A 17,988-nucleotide genomic window follows, 5' to 3' on the forward strand; every position below is an offset into this window, starting at 1 on the left:
TAAACTACTTATTATTGTTACGTCCAGCCTTAAAAGAAAGATGGTTAAGGAAAGACCATCTTTAGGGAGGCAGGAAAGGACGCAACAGAATCCTTGCTAATCGCAAATTAAGTGTCAACCATGATTGGTCAATTTTACTTAACGACAAATGCGATTGGTCAATCCCGATAGAAAAATTTAAGTTAATCGGCGATTAAGTTAATCGGCGTTGGTGCAAGTGGCCCTTAAACTCGTGGTCGTAAGCAGACGTACGACACGAAGGCGAACGCACTTTTATGACTCTGGAAATTGGGTCACCGTACCACGACACGCTTTGACGCCTTTCCAAGAGTCGTGCGATCACCGGTTCTTATTTGAGTCAGAGAATCTAATCTCTAACTCGGGGTTGGACCTCGCGTGATCTTTTACTAGGAGGAGGCGTTCGACGAGACGGGTTAATTTGAAAAGGAAATGAAATAAATTTTAACAATTACATTTCTTTATAAAATCTAGCATAACATATATTTTAAAACTATCGAACATAATAGGGTAATTATTATATATTATGAAAAGAGAAAAGAAGATTTTACATTTGAGAATTTGATTTGCCGCATTTATTTATTACCAGGGATGTATTGGTTTAACGTTAATTTTTCTCATTGAATTGTAAATAAGAGATGATTTAATTGCGAACGTTACATATTTGACAGTTCATAATCTAAGTATATAATCTAAATATTATTCGATTATTACAACATTACTCAAATAATTATAATTTATAAATCATTAGACAATTGTTACAAAATATATATAAGTATGCGTATATATAATTATGAGACATGTTCAAGAGCGATTTGACCAGATTATAATTAATTCGATATATCAGGAAAAGATGGGATATTAACTTCTGTGATTATTCCTTAGTAATCGGTTTTTAGTTAATAAAAAGAGAGGGGGGAGAAAAAAAGAAAGAAGGAAAGAATGAATGGTGACTTACTATTTTTTTCGTGTAGCGGGGAACATTGAGCTCTGTCATCCGACAGTCAAATATCGGAATTACCGTGAAATCTTCAAGTTTACATTATTATAATGAATGTACGCCTGCAAATAATAAAATCTAATGCAAATGGGATTACTTAAATATCATTTGCAAATTAAAAGTAGCATATCTAAAACGCACAAGAAGGAAAGGAAGGAGAAGGAGAAAGAGAGAGAGAGAGAGAGGGGGGGGGCAAGGAGCCTTCGAACAAGTTTAAGCACATTTACTGCATTTACTCACGCACCATCCCACACGGCGATCAGATTATTGTTTCCACGATGCGATAGTTCAATTAAAATTTGTCCTCTATCCAGGTCTATTTTTCGAAGTTGTTTCACATTTCACCACATTTACATTAAATTTACTCTGCACTTGATCAACAAACGCGGAACGACGCAATGAACCGATCGATCGATTTTATTACTTATTATTAGTCACTACTGATCACTACAACCATTCGATGCGTTAAAATTACTCGAAGAAACACGTGTTTACGTTACGATCATACAACACGTGTTTACTCGACGATGTCAAGCAATTGACTGGATGTTATTGGTTACGTTGTTATAAAAGTGTCGAACGATTGGTTAATACCATAAATCAAAACGCGGCAATTCAAAATGAAAATATTGATTAATACGATTTACATCAATACAATTTATTAGAAATTAAAATGTTGCAAATGCATGTTTATCACGTAAACACGTGTGGAATAAGTCCCGATCTACAATAGGTGTAGTAACCCTTAAACCTTAAGAAATTGACCAATCATAGTTGAATATGAGGAGAATATTCGACCATGGTCAATTTCTTACGGCTTATGGCTTACAACATTAATTAATTGTAGATTGGCACTTGAGGGCCAGTTTTACAACCTTCGGTTAATTTAATCGGCTACTATCGGCTTTTATCGGAATTGACCAATTGTATTTGTCGTTAAGTAGAATTGACCAGAAATAACCAATCACGGTTAACACTTAACTGGCCCTAAAAACCGGTCACGCATGTGATGCTGGTGACGCATGTGACTCATAATAAATGTTCTAACCTCAAAAAACGTCGCATTCAATAACCAAAACTTTGTACAAAAAATTATTTTTCACAACTAAAATTAAACGAATTGTGTCGAAAGATTTTAGTGGTAAATTAAGGAAACTTAACTGATATAAAAAAAACTTATGTGACTTATGTATTGTTTTTTTTTATAATATCAATTTACGATTTTAACTTTCCAAATCTTATTTTGACATGATTTTGTAATATAAATATACTTTGATACAAGCCTGAGACTTTTATTTTAAGTATTTTTCCGGAATTATTATTGATATAATTCTTAATTGATTTGAATTGATAATTATATTATCTTTTAATTTTGAGAAAAGTTCAAGAACTGTTTATCTAAAAACAAAACTAAATTATCGTGATTTTATATAATGGATAATATATTGATAAGTACATGTGAGGACGAATTAGTAGCAGAAATTACAAAATTGCGTGAATTGTTACACATAAAAGAGGCTAAATTAGCTCATTTGCGACATGAAAAACAAGTTATGCAAGAATATGGCTTGAACAATGATGAAATTTGTAGATACAGTAGACAGCTCTTTTTGACAGAAGTTGGTGTGAAAGGTACGCTGCATGAGATTTACCTTATAAAGAAAAGTTACATAATCTGAGTTTCTTGATAAAATTTACTAAATTTTGTAATAAATTGTGAATACTCATATATACACAGAAAAATATTAGCAGTATTTTTATGTATATGTTATATAATTATTTTCTAATAGATTCTGATTTTTTAGGTCAAAAGAAGCTAAAGGATAGCTCTGTACTTATTGTAGGAGCTGGAGGTCTTGGTTGCCCTGCGGCATTATATTTGACATGTGCTGGTGTTGGTCATATTGGTATTGTAGACTATGATGATATTGAAATAAACAATCTTCATAGACAGCTATTATACACAGAAACAAGCGTCGGTACCGCCAAAGTAATTGCAGCAACAGAAAGTCTCAATCGGTATAATGACTTTACAAATTAATTATGTAATTCAAACTAGATTAAATTAGACTAGAATAAACTAGCTTAAAATTAGAAATATGAAAAATATACATTTTTGTAGACAACTGAAATGTTTGCATGTAATATAATCTCTTATTTTTAATTAAGATGTATTTATTTTGTAATCTTATTCTTACAGGCTAAATAGTTATGTAAAGGTCACTCCATATAAAATCCAGCTAGATAGTAAAAATGCTTTGGATATCATAAGGCAGTATGATATTGTAATAGATGCCACGGACAATGTAGCCACTCGTTATTTGTTGAATGACGCATGTGTTCTGAGTGGTAAACCACTGGTTTCTGGATCGGCATTGAGATTTGAAGGACATTTATCAGTGTTTAATTACAACAATGGTCCTTGTTATAGATGCATATTTCCTGAACCACCTCCTCCAGAAACTGTAACAAACTGTGGGGATGGAGGTGTTCTTGGTGCAGGTAAACCTCTTCAATTTCCATAAATATTTTTTATATTTTTCTACATATATTTTATAATAATCTATATAGTTAAATATATATATTATTAGTTAAATATATATATTCTAATACTTAGGGTTGGTTACTTGAAAAGTTAAATATTAAAGTTACAAAGTTAACAACTTTTAACTTAATGTTAGTTAATTTTTAACTTTAACTAGTTATTTTTCAAACACATAAACTTTGATTTATTAACTTTTTTCTAAATTAAAAATTTATCTACATAAAAGAAAAAAATTATAAAATCAAAAATATTCATTTCCACATAAAAAACAATATTTCTTTGTTTCATACAAACTTCATTTACAAATATCAAACTTGATTTATATTATAATTATTTTGAGTAATTTAATTTTAAAAGCTTACAAATTTGTAATTTATTATGAATAATACTTTTCAAGATTAACTTTTAATTAAATTAATTTTACAAGCCATTAACTTACTTACCATACAATTTCTTTAAGAAAATATATTAAATATATAAATATAAAAATATATTAATCCAACTCTTCTAATACTTTTCTTTATTTCTTATATTGGATATTAGCTGTGGGAACAATTGGTGTATTACAAGCATTGGAAACAATGAAAATAATACTTGATATGCCCGACGTAATTTCGGGACGACTATTACTGTTCGATGGAATGGAAACTAAATTTCACAATGTACGTTTACGTCCAAAAGATGCAAATTGTGCGATTTGCGGAGAACATCGTGTTATACATGAATTAATAGATTATGAAAAATTTTGCGGTGCGAAGGCTAATGATAAAGAGCCTAATTTAAATTTGCTAAAGAAAGAAGAGAGAATATCAGTTCAGGAATATAATCAGACCGTGAAAATCAAATCAAAACCTCATGTACTGATCGATGTACGTTCACCTGAAGAATATCAAATCTGCCACTTACAGGATTCCATTAACATTCCTTTTACACAACTTAATAAGGATCATAATTTGAAGCTAATAAAAGACAAAATAAAAAACGTACAAGAAGAGCATCATTCAGTAGATTGTAAGCATGTCTATATTTTAATTCTTTAATTACAGTTATTTTTTTATGTGTAAAAATACAATCTTAGATTACTGTATTTACTTTTTCAGTATATCTTCTGTGCAGACGTGGTAATGATTCACAAAAGGCTGTTCAATATTTAAAAAACATATTTACCGAAGACACTTTAAAAATAAGAGACATAATCGGAGGTATCCATGCTTGGAGTAATAAGGTTAATCCGAAATTTCCTAAATATTAATTTATATTACATTAAATGAAGATCACATATCATGTGTTGATATATTTGTTTAATATATTTTTTATTGAATAATATACCATCAAAATAATATAAAAATTTATAAGGAATATTACCACATGAACTCGATAGTTAAATCGGTAAAACGCCCACACAGAATGTAAAAAGATATTTTTTACAAGTTCTTTACAGTGTTTCGAAAATATTTGTTAGCACCAAAGTATTATTAAATTGCTCATAAGTTTAACTTGTGATATTACATACTCTAACTCCAATTAAAATTGTGTTTTAAAAACCGACAAATAATCGGCAGTTTGTGTGAATTAACATTTGTACAAATAATTGTAAAAAATTTACATAAAAGATATTATTGAGCACCAAAACCCGTTACTGACTAATAGAACTTTCGCATCTTTATATTTGATAAAAATTTATGTTTTTAGATTTTGATATAAATAATTATAGAAAATATATATCTCATTTACATATATTTAATTCGAATATTTTTCTATTTCCTCTATAGTTAAACTAGTTTCCGGATATTTGTAGTGAGAATCTGATAAATTTCTTAATTTTTCTGCTGCTTGTTCTGGTGTCAGATCCCTCTGTACTTGAGCTAAAAGTTCGTATCCAACCATGTGCTTTTTTATGGTAGCAGATCGTAATAAAGGTGGCAAGTACATCCCATGAAAAGTCCAATACGGATAATCATGATTCTGCTTATTTGGACCCATTGGAGCGCCTTTTATTACACATTAATAAATCAGTAATTGTGGACTATATTAAAATGTACAAAGATAATAAATAGAATAATAATTATATACCGTGCCATCCCATCGAATATGGAAAAGAGCAATGAAAAAGATTATCATATTTTGTACATAATCTCTTCATGATGACAGCTAGAGATTCTTGTTGGCTGTCCGACAAATCTTGCATTCTAGTTACTTGCTTTTTTGGTAATACCATAGTTTCGTACGGCCAAACTGCCCAGAACGGTACTACGATTACCCAATCACGATTCTCGATTACAATACGATCCTGTAAATTTAGATAACTACTTATTTAAAATCACATAAAAAAATAATTCTATTAAAATAAGTAATTTCTTGCTTTTTTATATCATATTTAAAAATGTACATCTGTAATAATTAACCTTTTTTATAATTTCTTTCTGCATGTAATCAATGAGAAGAGGTTTCTTGTTACGCATATAGTAATCCCTGAGATATCCATCTTTTATTCTAATTTCGTTCGGTAAGAATGAACTGGACCATATCTGACAGTGAGGATGCGCATTGCTACAGCCCATCAAGGCACCTCTATTCTCAAATATTTGGACCCAAGTCCATTTCTTACCCAACTCTAATAACTCGAAGATCCACCTGTTGCATTTGCAATCGTATTGCATTTATTTATTTTTCAAAAGAGTGATAAGTATCTACTATATATTTATCAAATGTTACTTACTGCTTGATTACTTCTTTAATGTCGTGAATTGTCATTAACGCTATTGTTACATTTGACTTTGGATGAAAGCACATCACTTTGCAAGTACCTTTAGCAGATCCCATTTGAAAGAGTTCATCATCTGATTTCGGTGGATCCGGCACGGATTCCAATAAAGCAGGAAAGTCATTCACGAACGAAAATGTATTTTGGTATAGTGGAGTTACCTATAATACAAAACAGAAATTTTAAATAATGTAATAAAATGACAAACTTTAGATTATATTTTTAGAAAGCTATTAATTGCACATTAATATAATGAGGGATTGGATTTTATTAAGGGTTTATTCTATCAAATTTCTAGTATCATAACAAGATACAAAATTTGGAATTATTTTGTTCTGTTACAAAAATTTCCTGCAAATAAAGAATAACACAGAATATGAATAAAAATGTAAGCAATAGTGCAATATCAAAATAAATATAGCAAAATATTTTTTTATCAAATAAAATCAAGAATTAACGTTTCAGTTATAGAAATTGAAATGGTAAAATGTATATTACAGACAAAATATAAATGATCAACTGACTTCTCCACTAGCTCTAATGTTTCCTGGGCAAAGTGGATTATTGGGATCGTAATCTGGCAACTCCTCATCTGTACTAGGTTCTATTTGACCTCCCCAAGGTCGCTTCATACGATGTGGTGATACCAGTACCCATTCTCCTCTTAATGGATTATATCTTATATGTTGATGTTCTGCAAAACAATTAAATATTATTAAAAGCACTTTGTGAGATATCAAAAGATACTATTATATCTAACCAATTGGATCAAATGCCGATGTGGTGTTATCTTTCGTTTCATATTCGTCTTTGTCCCATGATTCATCACCTGTTACAAATTTATGGAATTAAATTATCCATTCCTTGGAATATTCTGATGGTATCAAAAAGAAGAAAATCACAAGAAATATGTTGTTTACATAGCAGATTATATTCTAAAATTGCAATATTATACACAGATTATATTTTTGTCATCACTTTGTGTGTTCCATCAAAATTACATAATCCTCTCTTTACATTTCACATGAAAGAATATTATTGCAATTTAGAATATTATTATATCATATTTTATATTATTTAAATAAAAAAATTAGATAAAATTTTATCTTTAATAAATATATATAACAACACAATGATAATATATATAATATGCTTATTTCTAAAAAAAAAGAAAAATTATATATCACGTGGCATTGCTCTTAGAATTAATTAAAAATGATGAAAAGCACAATATTAAATGTTTACGATGTAACAGTATGATCGTACTTACCTGTCGCGAACATTGTGCACTAAAGCTCGGTGAACAATTGTTCGCAATGCGATCTGCGACGCAAATTTTGCTATGATTGATGATTATGATGTAATGAATGTATGTCGATATTGATCTTTCGTGTATACGTGAACTACATTTTTCTGCAGATAACAAGCACACGAGTGCATATAACCTTACACAACGTTACATATCAAACAAATAAAATTTAGTTCAAAGTTTACGGAGGAGGAGGGGATAAGTAATTTTTAATCTATCATTGTTTGGTGCACGAAAAAAAGAATAGATTAGAAAAGAGCAAATTTAGTTAGAAATTTTACAAACATTGCTATTAAATCAATAAACTTCCATGTTTAATTAGTTAGCGGTTAATTCAACCGGCAGAATTGTTTGCAGCAAAATTTGAAATTAATATACAATTCTTTGTCTCTAATTTCTTTATTTCCATCATGTCAGCTAACAAAATTAAAAAATTTTTAAGTATTTATATATTACAATTATAATAAAATATTATATAAGATATCAAAGTTATGAAGTTTGTTCTTTATGGCTGTTATTGCATATATTTTCTCTTTCTAAAATAAAATAGATACAAGCTGGAGTATAGATAAGTGAATAAATCCCACACAGCACAGATGACATTTTTCCATCCGATACTACGTCATAGGATATGACGATGTCCAACGTCCTTCGGATGAAGTGTATATGTTGGATTATTTATATTTTATATTTGTTACTCGAATTTCAATATTTGTGCCTGCTCCATATATATTATAGATAACCCTTAAGTCAGATGGAAAAACTATTATTTTTATATATTTCAAATTTGGTGAAAGCGAAAAGGAAAATTCTAAATTAAATTTAATACAGTTTAGCAGCAATAAAAAAATCTAATAATGCATGGCCGAAGGCAATAAGCACTAGTGATGTATGTTTTTCCGAACGCAATTTATAATTTGTAAAAAATATACAAAATAATACAATCAATACTTAAATTTTGCAGTTGGTTATTGTTAAATTTAATCAATTAAGCGATTACACTAACCAAAGATAATGAGATCGGCCTTCAGCTGTAAAAAAAGAATAAATTAGATTATAGTTTGTTTACCGATAAATGCATATGAAAATATATATACAATTATATTTTACAGTTCACTTGAACGAACCGAGCTTACTAGATGGCAGCACTACAGTTGTCCGGTAGAGAGCAAAGCGTTGTAGATTTGCAGAGTATTCTAGAGCTTTTGATCGTGAAGGAATTGATAATAATCAATATTGTTTAATAAAAACATTACAAAATGTAAGTTAAGTACTTGTTTTATACATAGTATGTACTTTTATTCAGATTTTAATATTTGGTATTAATTTATTATGACTTGTACTAGATATAACCTCAATTAGTGCACAATAATCATGAATTTCGGTTATTTATTTATTTGTTTTGTTACTTATATGAAAAGTTGACATAAAATATTTTGTACTGTATGTTATATAATATACTACTACTTTTTTCATTAGGTCTTCTCTGACAAAACCGAAGTCTGAGATGACTCCAGAGGAATTGGCAAAGAGAGAGGAAGAGGAATTCAACACCGGGCCTCTCTCAGTTCTAACACAATCCGTCAAGAATAATACCCAAGTATTAATAAATTGTAGAAACAACAAAAAGTTATTAGGACGTGTAAAAGCTTTTGACAGACATTGCAATATGGTTTTGGAAAACGTAAAAGAAATGTGGACTGAACTTCCACGCACAGGAAAAGGCAAGAAAAAGGTAAAACGTTAATAATCATTTACTTTTAGCAGATTACTTGAATCTGATTCTATTATTGAATAATTTTGTTAAGAATTTTATTTTAGATTTATTACAATTTATTTTAAGCTTTGGATAGTCAATGGCAATTATTCACCATCTTCTACATGTATTTATGTTGCTTAGTATTTAAAAATTATCATCTCAATACCAAGTGAGCTTTAAATTTAAAAGGAAAAGAATAAAATTAACTAATATCATACTTTGAAATATAATAAATATGATACTTTCAAGATATTGTAGTTATTGCAAAAATAGTTGAAAAAATCAGTTAAATATAAGTAATTTTTATTAACAGGTTTTATTACAATAATTATTATTTAAGTCTATCGGATTACTTGTAACTCTGATTTTATTGTTTGAATAATTCAAAAATTTTATTTTTAATTTTAGACAATCAATGATAAGTAATTATCTTGTAATTATATTTTTAATAATTCAAACTAGCTTAATATTAAATAAGTTTCAAATTTAAAAGAATAAAAACCTAATTAATTGATGTTGATATTTTAAAATATAATAGTTTGATACATTCAGGATATTTCAGTTTTTGCAAAAAACCGATAAAAAATTAATTAAAAAGTAAATATAACTAATTTTCACTAGATCATAATTTCCATATTACTAATTTCAAATATCTCAACATTTCAGGCAAAACCGGTAAACAAAGACAGATTTATTCCAAAAATGTTTCTACGCGGTGATTCCGTGATTTTGGTTCTGAGAAATCCATTGGCAACTGCAGCAGGAAAATAAATTAAGAATAACTTTAATTTTATAATTTTACTTTTAAGGCTAATGCTACAATAAATGAAATAAAAATTTTTGATACGAACACAATAGCGTTTATTAACGCTATAAACCTTTTTTGCACAAATTTTTGGTCTTATGTATAATAGTTAAATATTAAGTAAAAAAGTGTATTAAGCAGGACAAGTTTATTTCTTATGAATTGTATACAACATTGTTAATCCTTTTCGGCAATTGCGGTTAAATGTTTATCAATCTCTTGCTCGGTCAGTATACTGTAACAGAAAAATTGATAATAAAGAAAAGTCCAATAAAAATTAAGATTTTCCATGAAACATTCAAATTAAAACTTTTATTAATTACCGGAATTTGGGATTGTCTTTTGACACAACTCCCACTTCAATTTCAGTTGGTTTAAAATCTACAGACAAGACTGTAGACAGACAAGTAATAGCTAGTTGTATAGTTTCATCAAAATCGTAATTTTGTTTCTTCTTTAATTTCTTTTCAAGATAGGAGTTAGCTTCCGTTTGCTTTGCTCCGACGGAAATCGCTCTATAACCACAGAAATATCCTGCCGGATCTGCTTTGTAAATACATGGACCTTTCTCTTTGTCATACGCGATAAGCATCATGGAACATCCAAGGGGTCGCATCTCTGCATTCTGCGTATATACTTGACTAATGTCGGCAACACGCTGGCATAGAGCGTCCACAGGTATTTCGTAACCATATTTATATTTGAAATGAGCCGCTTCATATCGCGCGCGTTGTACTTGGGACTTGCTGTCGGCTGTGAAATAGGAATTAATGCATCAAGATGTTTTAAATGTTGAAATAATATATTTTATTATATTTATATATAATAAAAAATTAATATATTATAAATTAATGACTCCCCTAAAAATATAGATTTTTGTATAAATATAGATTCTTTCCTCTTTAAATTCTTAAAATTCTAAAAATCATGTCTTTAAATTCATAAAATTCTAAAAATTCCTCTAAACCTTTACATCCTCCCAAAAATCTTCTGACTTAGCAATTTTGATAAGAACTAGTCTCACCAAACCTGATTAACTTAAAAAATTATAACCTGAGCATATTATTTTACTTGTCCATTTTCTACAAATTATGTTCATGTAAAATATAATACTTTGTATAATTTTTTAATTAAAAGAATTAAAAAATTAATCTAAATATAATTAGCTTTAAGTTTTATAGTTAGCAATTCATAAATTTAATGTTGATTTCTCTCTTTTTCTCAAGCTAATCGAAGTTAATGAAACAAGTCTTAGGACTTGAAAAATAACACAGAATTCAACACAACTAAATGTTATTCAAACTTACCTATCATACCAGTCATGACGCAACCGATGTACTCGGTCAGCTGAAACACATGGGTGACACTGGAGGCATCGAGTAGCTTGTCCTATAAAGAAAGAACAATACATTACTCCAAGGAATATCTGAAACATGTGTTCCAAAATATCAGAAAATCATTTCTAACAAAATTTTAATTTTTAAGATAAGGCATACAAAAAATTAAAGAGTTAAATTGAACAATTTTCTGTTATAGAACTCAGGTAGAAAGATCTTTAAGAGGTTAACTTACAGGCACTTTCTTCTGTGTCGCGAAAACAGCCGTCTCGACCCCTTTGACGGCTACGGACGTTAGGCCGCCTTGGTTGATGGCTTTGAAAGCATATTCTGCGCGAGATACGAGAAAAAAAGAGACACTTTAACAAATTTCAAAATGCAGATCACGCCGAGTCATCGACGTACACAATGTAGCACAAGTAGGTGATTCGTACCATCGACGATCCCGATAATGTGACAATTGTTCGCGTTGTGTTTAAGATATGTTTTTTTATCCTTACCTACTTGGTAAAGCCGACCTTCCGGCGAAAATATCGTGATATGCCTGTCAAAACCAGCACTGCTGCCACGCGCCATGTTCACAGGAATACGAATACGCCAAATACGCTTCACGAGCGATTCGCTATTTCGCTGGGAAAACGTCAAATCATAGGTTTGTTCTTTGTAGCTGAAATTTCTATACTTCCAAATCGTGGTAGGAGTAGACCACGCGTCCAAATGCACAAATTGATTTTATACGATAGGTTCTTGCCGTTGGTTCTTGACGGATCTGAACGTATAAACCAATCATATTAAAGAATCTTGAAACTTATCCAGACAAACTTGTATAATTGTATAACCATTGGTTCATTAGTACATGCATAAGGAAATGGACCAATCAATTTCCTTATGCGTATGGTTATGCACCTATGCAAGTTGCGAATTGTAAACATTCTTCGTGTGAAAGAAATACAATAATCTTTTTTACTGCTCTTTTCCTTAATATTGGTCCTGTGGGAGGGTTCTGTTTTAAGAGCCCAGAATTAGCTTTAATCTAAAGAAGAAGAAGAAGAAGGAAAGAAATAGAAACGCGTCCACGTGTTTAGTAAACATAACCTATATTTTCACGTGCACTGTGATTAAAATTGTATCTGGATAAATAATTTTTATTTTCCGATATAGGCGAAGAGGTTGTTAATTTTTGGACACGGAAAATTACCGATGAAACGAAATGTCTCGTTTAATAGTAAAAAATTTACCGAAAAATGTATGTAAATGAAATCTTATGCGTTATCATTTAATTTTTAACATAATGTATAGTATATATTTTTTATATTGTACAGGTCACGGACATCAAATTGAAAGAATTATTCAGTCAAAAGGGCATTGTAACCGACGTTCAGTTGAAGTACAAAGAAGACGGAAAGTTTCGACGCTTTGCATTCATTGGTTACAAAACGGAGGAGCAAGCAAAATTAGCTCAATCCTATTTTGATCAAACATGCATTGATACTTGTAAAATATCTGTCGAGCAATGTGCACATTTAGGTACATGTAACTATAAATAATTACATCATTATAGCCAAAGTTTTATAAATGTTGTATAATGGTTATGCATTTATGCACTGTTCTGTGTGGACACATTCCATGATACTATTTGGATGATATGTATTATTAGTAACCTTCTAAAGAATTATTAGATTTAATTAACACTTCAGCCAGTTTTCTGTGATTTGAAATATATAAAAGAATGTACACACAAATTTAGGTGCATACAATTATAAATAATTGCATTATTGTAATAACCTAACAGTTTTATAAATGTGATGTAGGTGCCAAGTCAAAAGAAAAACCAATAGATTCGGCAGAAAAGAACGATATAAGTAAAACTAAAGATAAAATTGACAAAAAGAAGAAAAAAAAGAAGGCAGACAAAAATGAGAACGTTGAAGTTAAGAAAGCACTTGAAAAAGTATATTGAAATTTTCTAAAATAATTTTAATAGATTTCAACTTGTATTATCTATTTGTTTAGAACAAATTGTTTATTAAAACTTTGGTTAAATTTAGCATAAGGAGGATCCTTTATTTATGGAGTTTCTTGAAACACATACCAGTAAGGATGCAAAAGTAATTTGGAAAAATGATATTGACATACCAATGAAAGAAGAAGTTACTGAAGAATCTGATGATGAATCTGAGGACAAAGAAGACGGTGAGTCTAAAGAAAGCACAGGTATGGAAAATAAAAAAAAATATTGTTATCCTTTTTTTGTTTTTTCTAATTTTTATGACTTGTGTATTACTATGCAACTTTGATTTTTTTTAAATACTATCGTGCAAAAGAAAGGCCAGCCCAAAAGAAGATAAAAGTGCGGATTTAAGTGTGTACTATAAATTAATTTTATATACTTTTTTTTTATTAATTTGTATTGTGCATTTAGAATTTGTCTCATGTCTGACTGTCATCAGTCGTTCCTTTATATGATAGTTTTTTTTTTTATATTGAGAGTCCTATTTTCATTGATTTATATGTTCTCTTTTTACAATAAAATATTTATTACTCAAAATTCTTCAGTTGTAGTTTATGGAAATTTTTATGAGAAAATTTGAATTTGATGTCCATTGTAAACATATTTAATAGAAGAATTATGAATAAAAGAACTGCGTTCTAGGCATTTTGTTTAATATTATATTATATTATTATCTTTTAAAGCACATTTTATTTTGAAAATTAATATTCTATTATTTTCTATAATAAAACATTTTGTTTTGGATATAGCAATTTATATCTGCTGATGTATAAGTAAATAACTAGAGAAAATGTATATTTTAGGAGAGGTAAAACTTTCAAATGAAAAAGACAAACCTGACTGGCTATGTCAGAGTAAAATAAAATCTCTGACAAAAGCTGTACCAAAGCATGGACCATTAACATTCTACACTGTAAAAATGCGAGGACTTGCATATAAGCACATGAAGAAACACATAAAGCAATTCTTTCGTCCTATAAAACCAAAATCTATTCGAGTCCCACAAAAAATTAAAGGTATAGCTTATGTGGGTTTCAAAACAGAACAAGCCATGAAAAAGGCTCTTATGAAAAATAAAAGTTTTCTAGGTAAAAAAAGTTATTGAACATAGTATTGTAAAATATGTACAAAATTTATATATATATTTTTTACAAATGTATCTTTTTATTTCTTTATTTATACAGAAGGGAAACAAATATTTGTATCTAAATATGAGCAAAAAGAGGAAATTGAAGATTTTAACAAGGATTCGTGCAATAAGACTAATATTAAATGGAAAAAACAAGAAGAAGCCTTAAAAAACGAAGAGAGTATAGCAGAATCTGGAAGAATATTTATCAGAAATCTGACATACACCGTTACGGAGGATGACATAAAAAAATTATTTGAAAAATACGGTCCTCTGTCTGAAGTAGATTTACCTGTGGATAGAATAACTAGAAAACCAAAAGGATTTGGCACAGTAACATTTTTGATGCCAGAACACGCTGTAAAAGCTTACAGCGAACTGGACGGTAGCGTATTAGACGGTAGAATGTTACATATTCTTCCCGGAAAGACAAAAGCTTCCTTAGAGGACATTGATACCGAAAATTTAACTTATAAGCAAAAAAAGGAACTGCAGACTAAAGCAACCGCGGGTTCGTCGCATAATTGGAATACACTGTTCCTCGGACAGAATGCTGTGGCAGATGCTATCGCGAGTCGCTACAACACGACGAAGGAGAAGTTACTGGAAGATGGATCGAACGGAATGAGTGCTGCCGTTAAGCTAGCATTAGGAGAAACGCAACTGGCTCAAGATGCAAAAACTTTTTTAGAGGAAAACGGTGTATGCTTGGATGCTTTTAATGGAGCGCCAAAGAAGAGGTCAAATACCATAATCTTAGTGAAAAATTTACCGGCTGAAACAAAACCAAATGAGCTACAAGAACGATTTGCCAAACATGGTGAGCTCGCGCGTATCGTGATGCCACCGGCGGGCATAACGGCGCTGGTCGAATTTCTCGAGCCATCTGAAGCACGCAAAGCTTTTCAAGCATTAGCTTATACAAAATATAAGCATTTACCGTTGTATCTAGAGTGGGCGCCGGATAATAGTTTCACCACATCTGCATCTAAAACCAAGGCAACGAAAAATAAGGCAACTACAAAAAAATCAACAGATTCGGAAAAAGTTAAAGATGAAAAAACGATAGAACAATCTAAAGAAAAGGAGAAGAATACGCGTAAAAAGGAGAATAACGAATCGACCGAACCAGTCGAACCAGACACAACCCTTTTTGTAAAAAATATCAATTTCTCAACTACGGAAGAACAATTGAAAGATGTAAATTAAAAACTGTCACATATGCGACATCGTTGTTTTCTTTGTAATAACATAACTTTATGTTTACAGTACTTCGGTAAATGTGGTCCTCTCCATTATGTCACAATAGCAACTAAAATGAATCCTGAAAATCCTGCTGAAAAATTGTCTATGGGATATGGATTTATAAGATACAAGAGAAAACTCGATGCAGATCGTGCATTAAAAACGTTGCAAATGTCAGTACTCGATGGGAAAAGTTTGGAATTAAAACGATCTGAGAGAACATTGATGTACGTTTAATGCATTTTTAATCATCCAGAATCATCAAGAATTTTTAATAACTGCGAGATTTTCTAGGTCCGATGTCAAAACAGCGAGAAAGAAGTCTAAGATCACCGAACAAAATGGTACTAAAATTTTAGTACGAAACATACCCTTCCAAGCAACTATCCAAGAAGTGACGGAGTTGTTCAAGTATGTATCATGTATAGGATATTTCAAAAGTCGAAATTAATTCAGAGATGAACAAACAAAATTTTATCTTTCATATATAGGAAGATCTTTTCTTCCTGTAATTTATAAATCTCAATTCTCTATTTATTATAACTAATGTTAAAAAAGATGAAGATTTTGCAAAAAGATAGTCAATATTACTGATTGAGTATGAGTTATAAACATCAAACAAAATTCTTTTACAAAATTAAATACCTGATAATATGCGATAATTAATTTTAATATTATAGATCGTACGGTGAGTTGAAAGCTGTACGATTACCGAAGAAACTAATCGGCACTGAGAAGCACAGAGGATTTGCTTTCATTGAATATTATACTAAGACAGATGCAAAGGTAACGATTTTTAGTGTATCTATTTATTTTAATGTAATAAAATTATTTAACGTTTAATTTAAATTAAATTATTTATAACAATAAATATATAATTATTTATATTTATAAAAGTTATAAATAAATAATTAATATAAGAATTGAGAACTGCATTTTATGATGTTAATTTTAATTCGCATTGTAGAAAGCATTTGAAGCTTTGTGTCAAAGTACTCATTTATACGGTCGAAGATTAGTGCTTGAATGGGCCCAGGCAGAAGAAGGTATTGAAGAAATTAGACGACGCACTGCGAAACATTTCTATCAAGGTAATTAATTTTTTTTATGTAGGCGTGGGCAGTATTTAAAATACATATTTCGTGTTAAAATAATAAATTTCAACACACATAGAAGTTAAAAATAACAAAATATTATTTAATTAAAAAAAATGGTTTAAACTCTTGAATTCTGAATTGATTCTTTAACATTTTAATAGTGCAAATTTTGAGACACTATTGTTTTTAAAAGGCGTATAATAAATATGCTAAATTAAATCACTTCTAATATACATATTATAGTTTCTAAGTTTACTTTTGAAATTAAAACGCAATTAAAACCACGAGAAAAATAAAGAATATATAAAAAGATTAATAACGCTAGATAGTTTTGAACATATTTTGTATTTAAATACAATTTTCAATATATTATGCCCATCCCTGTTTATATATACTGTGCTTCGACATAATAATTTGTACTGATTGCTATAACAGATAATAGAAAATTGCATGATTCTGAAAGTTCTTTTTTTATTTCTTTTCAGAGAGTTCGACGAAAAAATTCAAGAAATCCAGATTAGATCCCGAAAGTGTTGGCCTTGAATTAAATTTGACTCAAGAACCATAATGTATAAATTACTTACAAAATATTTAAATACATATTGTTTGAAAAATAACTCACTATTTTTTTACGCGATTCTACAATATTAATTAAATTATAAGAGAGTTGATTAACATTTTTAATGTAAAAGGGTGTTACAAAAAAACTAGTTTTTATTTTGTTCGGGGACAATAAAACGAACATCATTTCTTATAGTTTTTGTAATTTTAATTAGCATCATGATGAAGGCACGAGGGAGCTAAATTTAAGAATTACAATTTGTTACAATTATTTATTAACTATACAAATTGTATATACTTGGACAATAGTTTTTATTTTACAGTTACATTGATCAGATTCGGGACAGAGATGTTTCTCTTTAGTAGAATCAAGGACGGTTAAAATTTCAAAATGTCAAAGATTTTGTA

At 29.6% G+C, this 17,988-nt stretch overlaps 5 protein-coding genes across 8 annotated transcripts; 3 read left to right on the forward strand and 2 right to left on the reverse strand.

The window, feature by feature from the left end:
- Positions 1-1,844: 1,844 nt before the first annotated feature.
- LOC105201182 (adenylyltransferase and sulfurtransferase MOCS3) lies at positions 1,845-5,285 on the forward strand. The gene is made up of 5 exons (XM_011169109.3): positions 1,845-2,650; positions 2,824-3,037; positions 3,219-3,520; positions 4,107-4,574; positions 4,664-5,285. Exons 1-5 carry the CDS (start codon positions 2,452-2,454, stop codon positions 4,813-4,815), a joined length of 1,335 nt encoding a protein of 444 aa, XP_011167411.1. The 5' UTR covers positions 1,845-2,451; the 3' UTR covers positions 4,816-5,285.
- On the reverse strand, positions 4,569-8,135 carry LOC105201183 (probable galactose-1-phosphate uridylyltransferase). The gene is made up of 7 exons (XM_026132834.2): positions 7,598-8,135; positions 7,088-7,156; positions 6,852-7,021; positions 6,283-6,488; positions 5,969-6,197; positions 5,637-5,853; positions 4,569-5,554 (listed from the first exon to the last, which is right to left on the reverse strand). Exons 1-7 carry the CDS (start codon positions 7,608-7,610, stop codon positions 5,304-5,306), a joined length of 1,155 nt encoding a protein of 384 aa, XP_025988619.2. The 5' UTR covers positions 7,611-8,135; the 3' UTR covers positions 4,569-5,303.
- Positions 8,136-8,279: 144 nt separating this feature from the next.
- On the forward strand, positions 8,280-10,490 carry LOC105201180 (probable small nuclear ribonucleoprotein Sm D2). Its single transcript, XM_011169106.3, has 4 exons — positions 8,280-8,298; positions 8,749-8,897; positions 9,116-9,371; positions 10,062-10,490. Coding segments are annotated over exons 2-4 (363 nt in total). The 5' UTR covers positions 8,280-8,298; positions 8,749-8,895; the 3' UTR covers positions 10,167-10,490.
- On the reverse strand, positions 10,332-12,196 carry LOC105201181 (proteasome subunit alpha type-6). The gene is made up of 5 exons (XM_011169108.3): positions 12,038-12,196; positions 11,773-11,867; positions 11,508-11,589; positions 10,524-10,953; positions 10,332-10,435 (listed from the first exon to the last, which is right to left on the reverse strand). The coding sequence occupies exons 1-5, from the start codon at positions 12,111-12,113 to the stop codon at positions 10,378-10,380; spliced, it is 741 nt and encodes a 246-aa protein (XP_011167410.1). The 5' UTR covers positions 12,114-12,196; the 3' UTR covers positions 10,332-10,377.
- Positions 12,197-12,409: 213 nt separating this feature from the next.
- LOC105201178 (probable RNA-binding protein 19) lies at positions 12,410-17,636 on the forward strand. 4 transcript variants are annotated; one of them, XM_011169103.3, is made up of 12 exons: positions 12,415-12,621; positions 12,699-12,783; positions 12,860-13,064; positions 13,349-13,488; positions 13,586-13,751; positions 14,352-14,636; positions 14,733-15,877; positions 15,947-16,149; positions 16,217-16,333; positions 16,603-16,708; positions 16,890-17,013; positions 17,505-17,636. In XM_011169103.3, exons 2-12 carry the CDS (start codon positions 12,748-12,750, stop codon positions 17,585-17,587), a joined length of 2,610 nt encoding a protein of 869 aa, XP_011167405.1. In that variant the 5' UTR covers positions 12,415-12,621; positions 12,699-12,747; the 3' UTR covers positions 17,588-17,636. The 4 variants fall into 4 exon arrangements, with proteins under 4 accessions (XP_011167402.1, XP_039305314.1, XP_011167405.1 ...); XM_011169104.3 differs by having other exon boundaries at positions 12,417-12,616; XM_011169100.3 differs by having other exon boundaries at positions 12,410-12,783.
- Positions 17,637-17,988: the final 352 nt, after the last annotated feature.

This window comes from Solenopsis invicta, chromosome 1 (genome assembly GCF_016802725.1).
Source record: "Solenopsis invicta isolate M01_SB chromosome 1, UNIL_Sinv_3.0, whole genome shotgun sequence".
NCBI classification, from domain to species: Eukaryota; Metazoa; Arthropoda; class Insecta; order Hymenoptera; family Formicidae; genus Solenopsis; species Solenopsis invicta.

What these genes read in the sequence shown, in the direction of transcription:
- LOC105201183 (XM_026132834.2), bottom strand. An exon ending in ATCGGCATTTGATCCAATTG is followed by an intron (nt 7,022 to 7,087) that starts GTTAGATATAAT and finishes ATTGTTTTGCAG; the next exon opens with AACATCAACATATAAGATAT. An exon ending in AGAAAGAAATTATAAAAAAG is followed by an intron (nt 5,854 to 5,968) that starts GTTAATTATTAC and finishes CTAAATTTACAG; the next exon opens with GATCGTATTGTAATCGAGAA.
- LOC105201181 (XM_011169108.3), bottom strand. Translation starts at nt 12,113, where the DNA reads ATGGCGCGTGGCAGCAGTGCTGGTTTTGACAGGCATATCACGATATTT. An exon ending in CGACACAGAAGAAAGTGCCT is followed by an intron (nt 11,590 to 11,772) that starts GTAAGTTAACCT and finishes CTTTCTTTATAG; the next exon opens with GACAAGCTACTCGATGCCTC. An exon ending in AAAGACAATCCCAAATTCCG is followed by an intron (nt 10,436 to 10,523) that starts GTAATTAATAAA and finishes TTTCTGTTACAG; the next exon opens with TATACTGACCGAGCAAGAGA.
- LOC105201180 (XM_011169106.3), top strand. An exon ending in CAGGAAAAGGCAAGAAAAAG is followed by an intron (nt 9,372 to 10,061) that starts GTAAAACGTTAA and finishes TCAACATTTCAG; the next exon opens with GCAAAACCGGTAAACAAAGA.
- LOC105201178 (XM_011169100.3), top strand. Translation starts at nt 12,748, where the DNA reads ATGTCTCGTTTAATAGTAAAAAATTTACCGAAAAAT. An exon ending in CGAGCAATGTGCACATTTAG is followed by an intron (nt 13,065 to 13,348) that starts GTACATGTAACT and finishes AATGTGATGTAG; the next exon opens with GTGCCAAGTCAAAAGAAAAA. An exon ending in CGGAAGAACAATTGAAAGAT is followed by an intron (nt 15,878 to 15,946) that starts GTAAATTAAAAA and finishes TTATGTTTACAG; the next exon opens with TACTTCGGTAAATGTGGTCC.
- LOC105201182 (XM_011169109.3), top strand. Translation starts at nt 2,452, where the DNA reads ATGGATAATATATTGATAAGTACATGTGAGGACGAATTAGTAGCAGAA. An exon ending in GCAACAGAAAGTCTCAATCG is followed by an intron (nt 3,038 to 3,218) that starts GTATAATGACTT and finishes TTATTCTTACAG; the next exon opens with GCTAAATAGTTATGTAAAGG. An exon ending in TGGAGGTGTTCTTGGTGCAG is followed by an intron (nt 3,521 to 4,106) that starts GTAAACCTCTTC and finishes ATTGGATATTAG; the next exon opens with CTGTGGGAACAATTGGTGTA.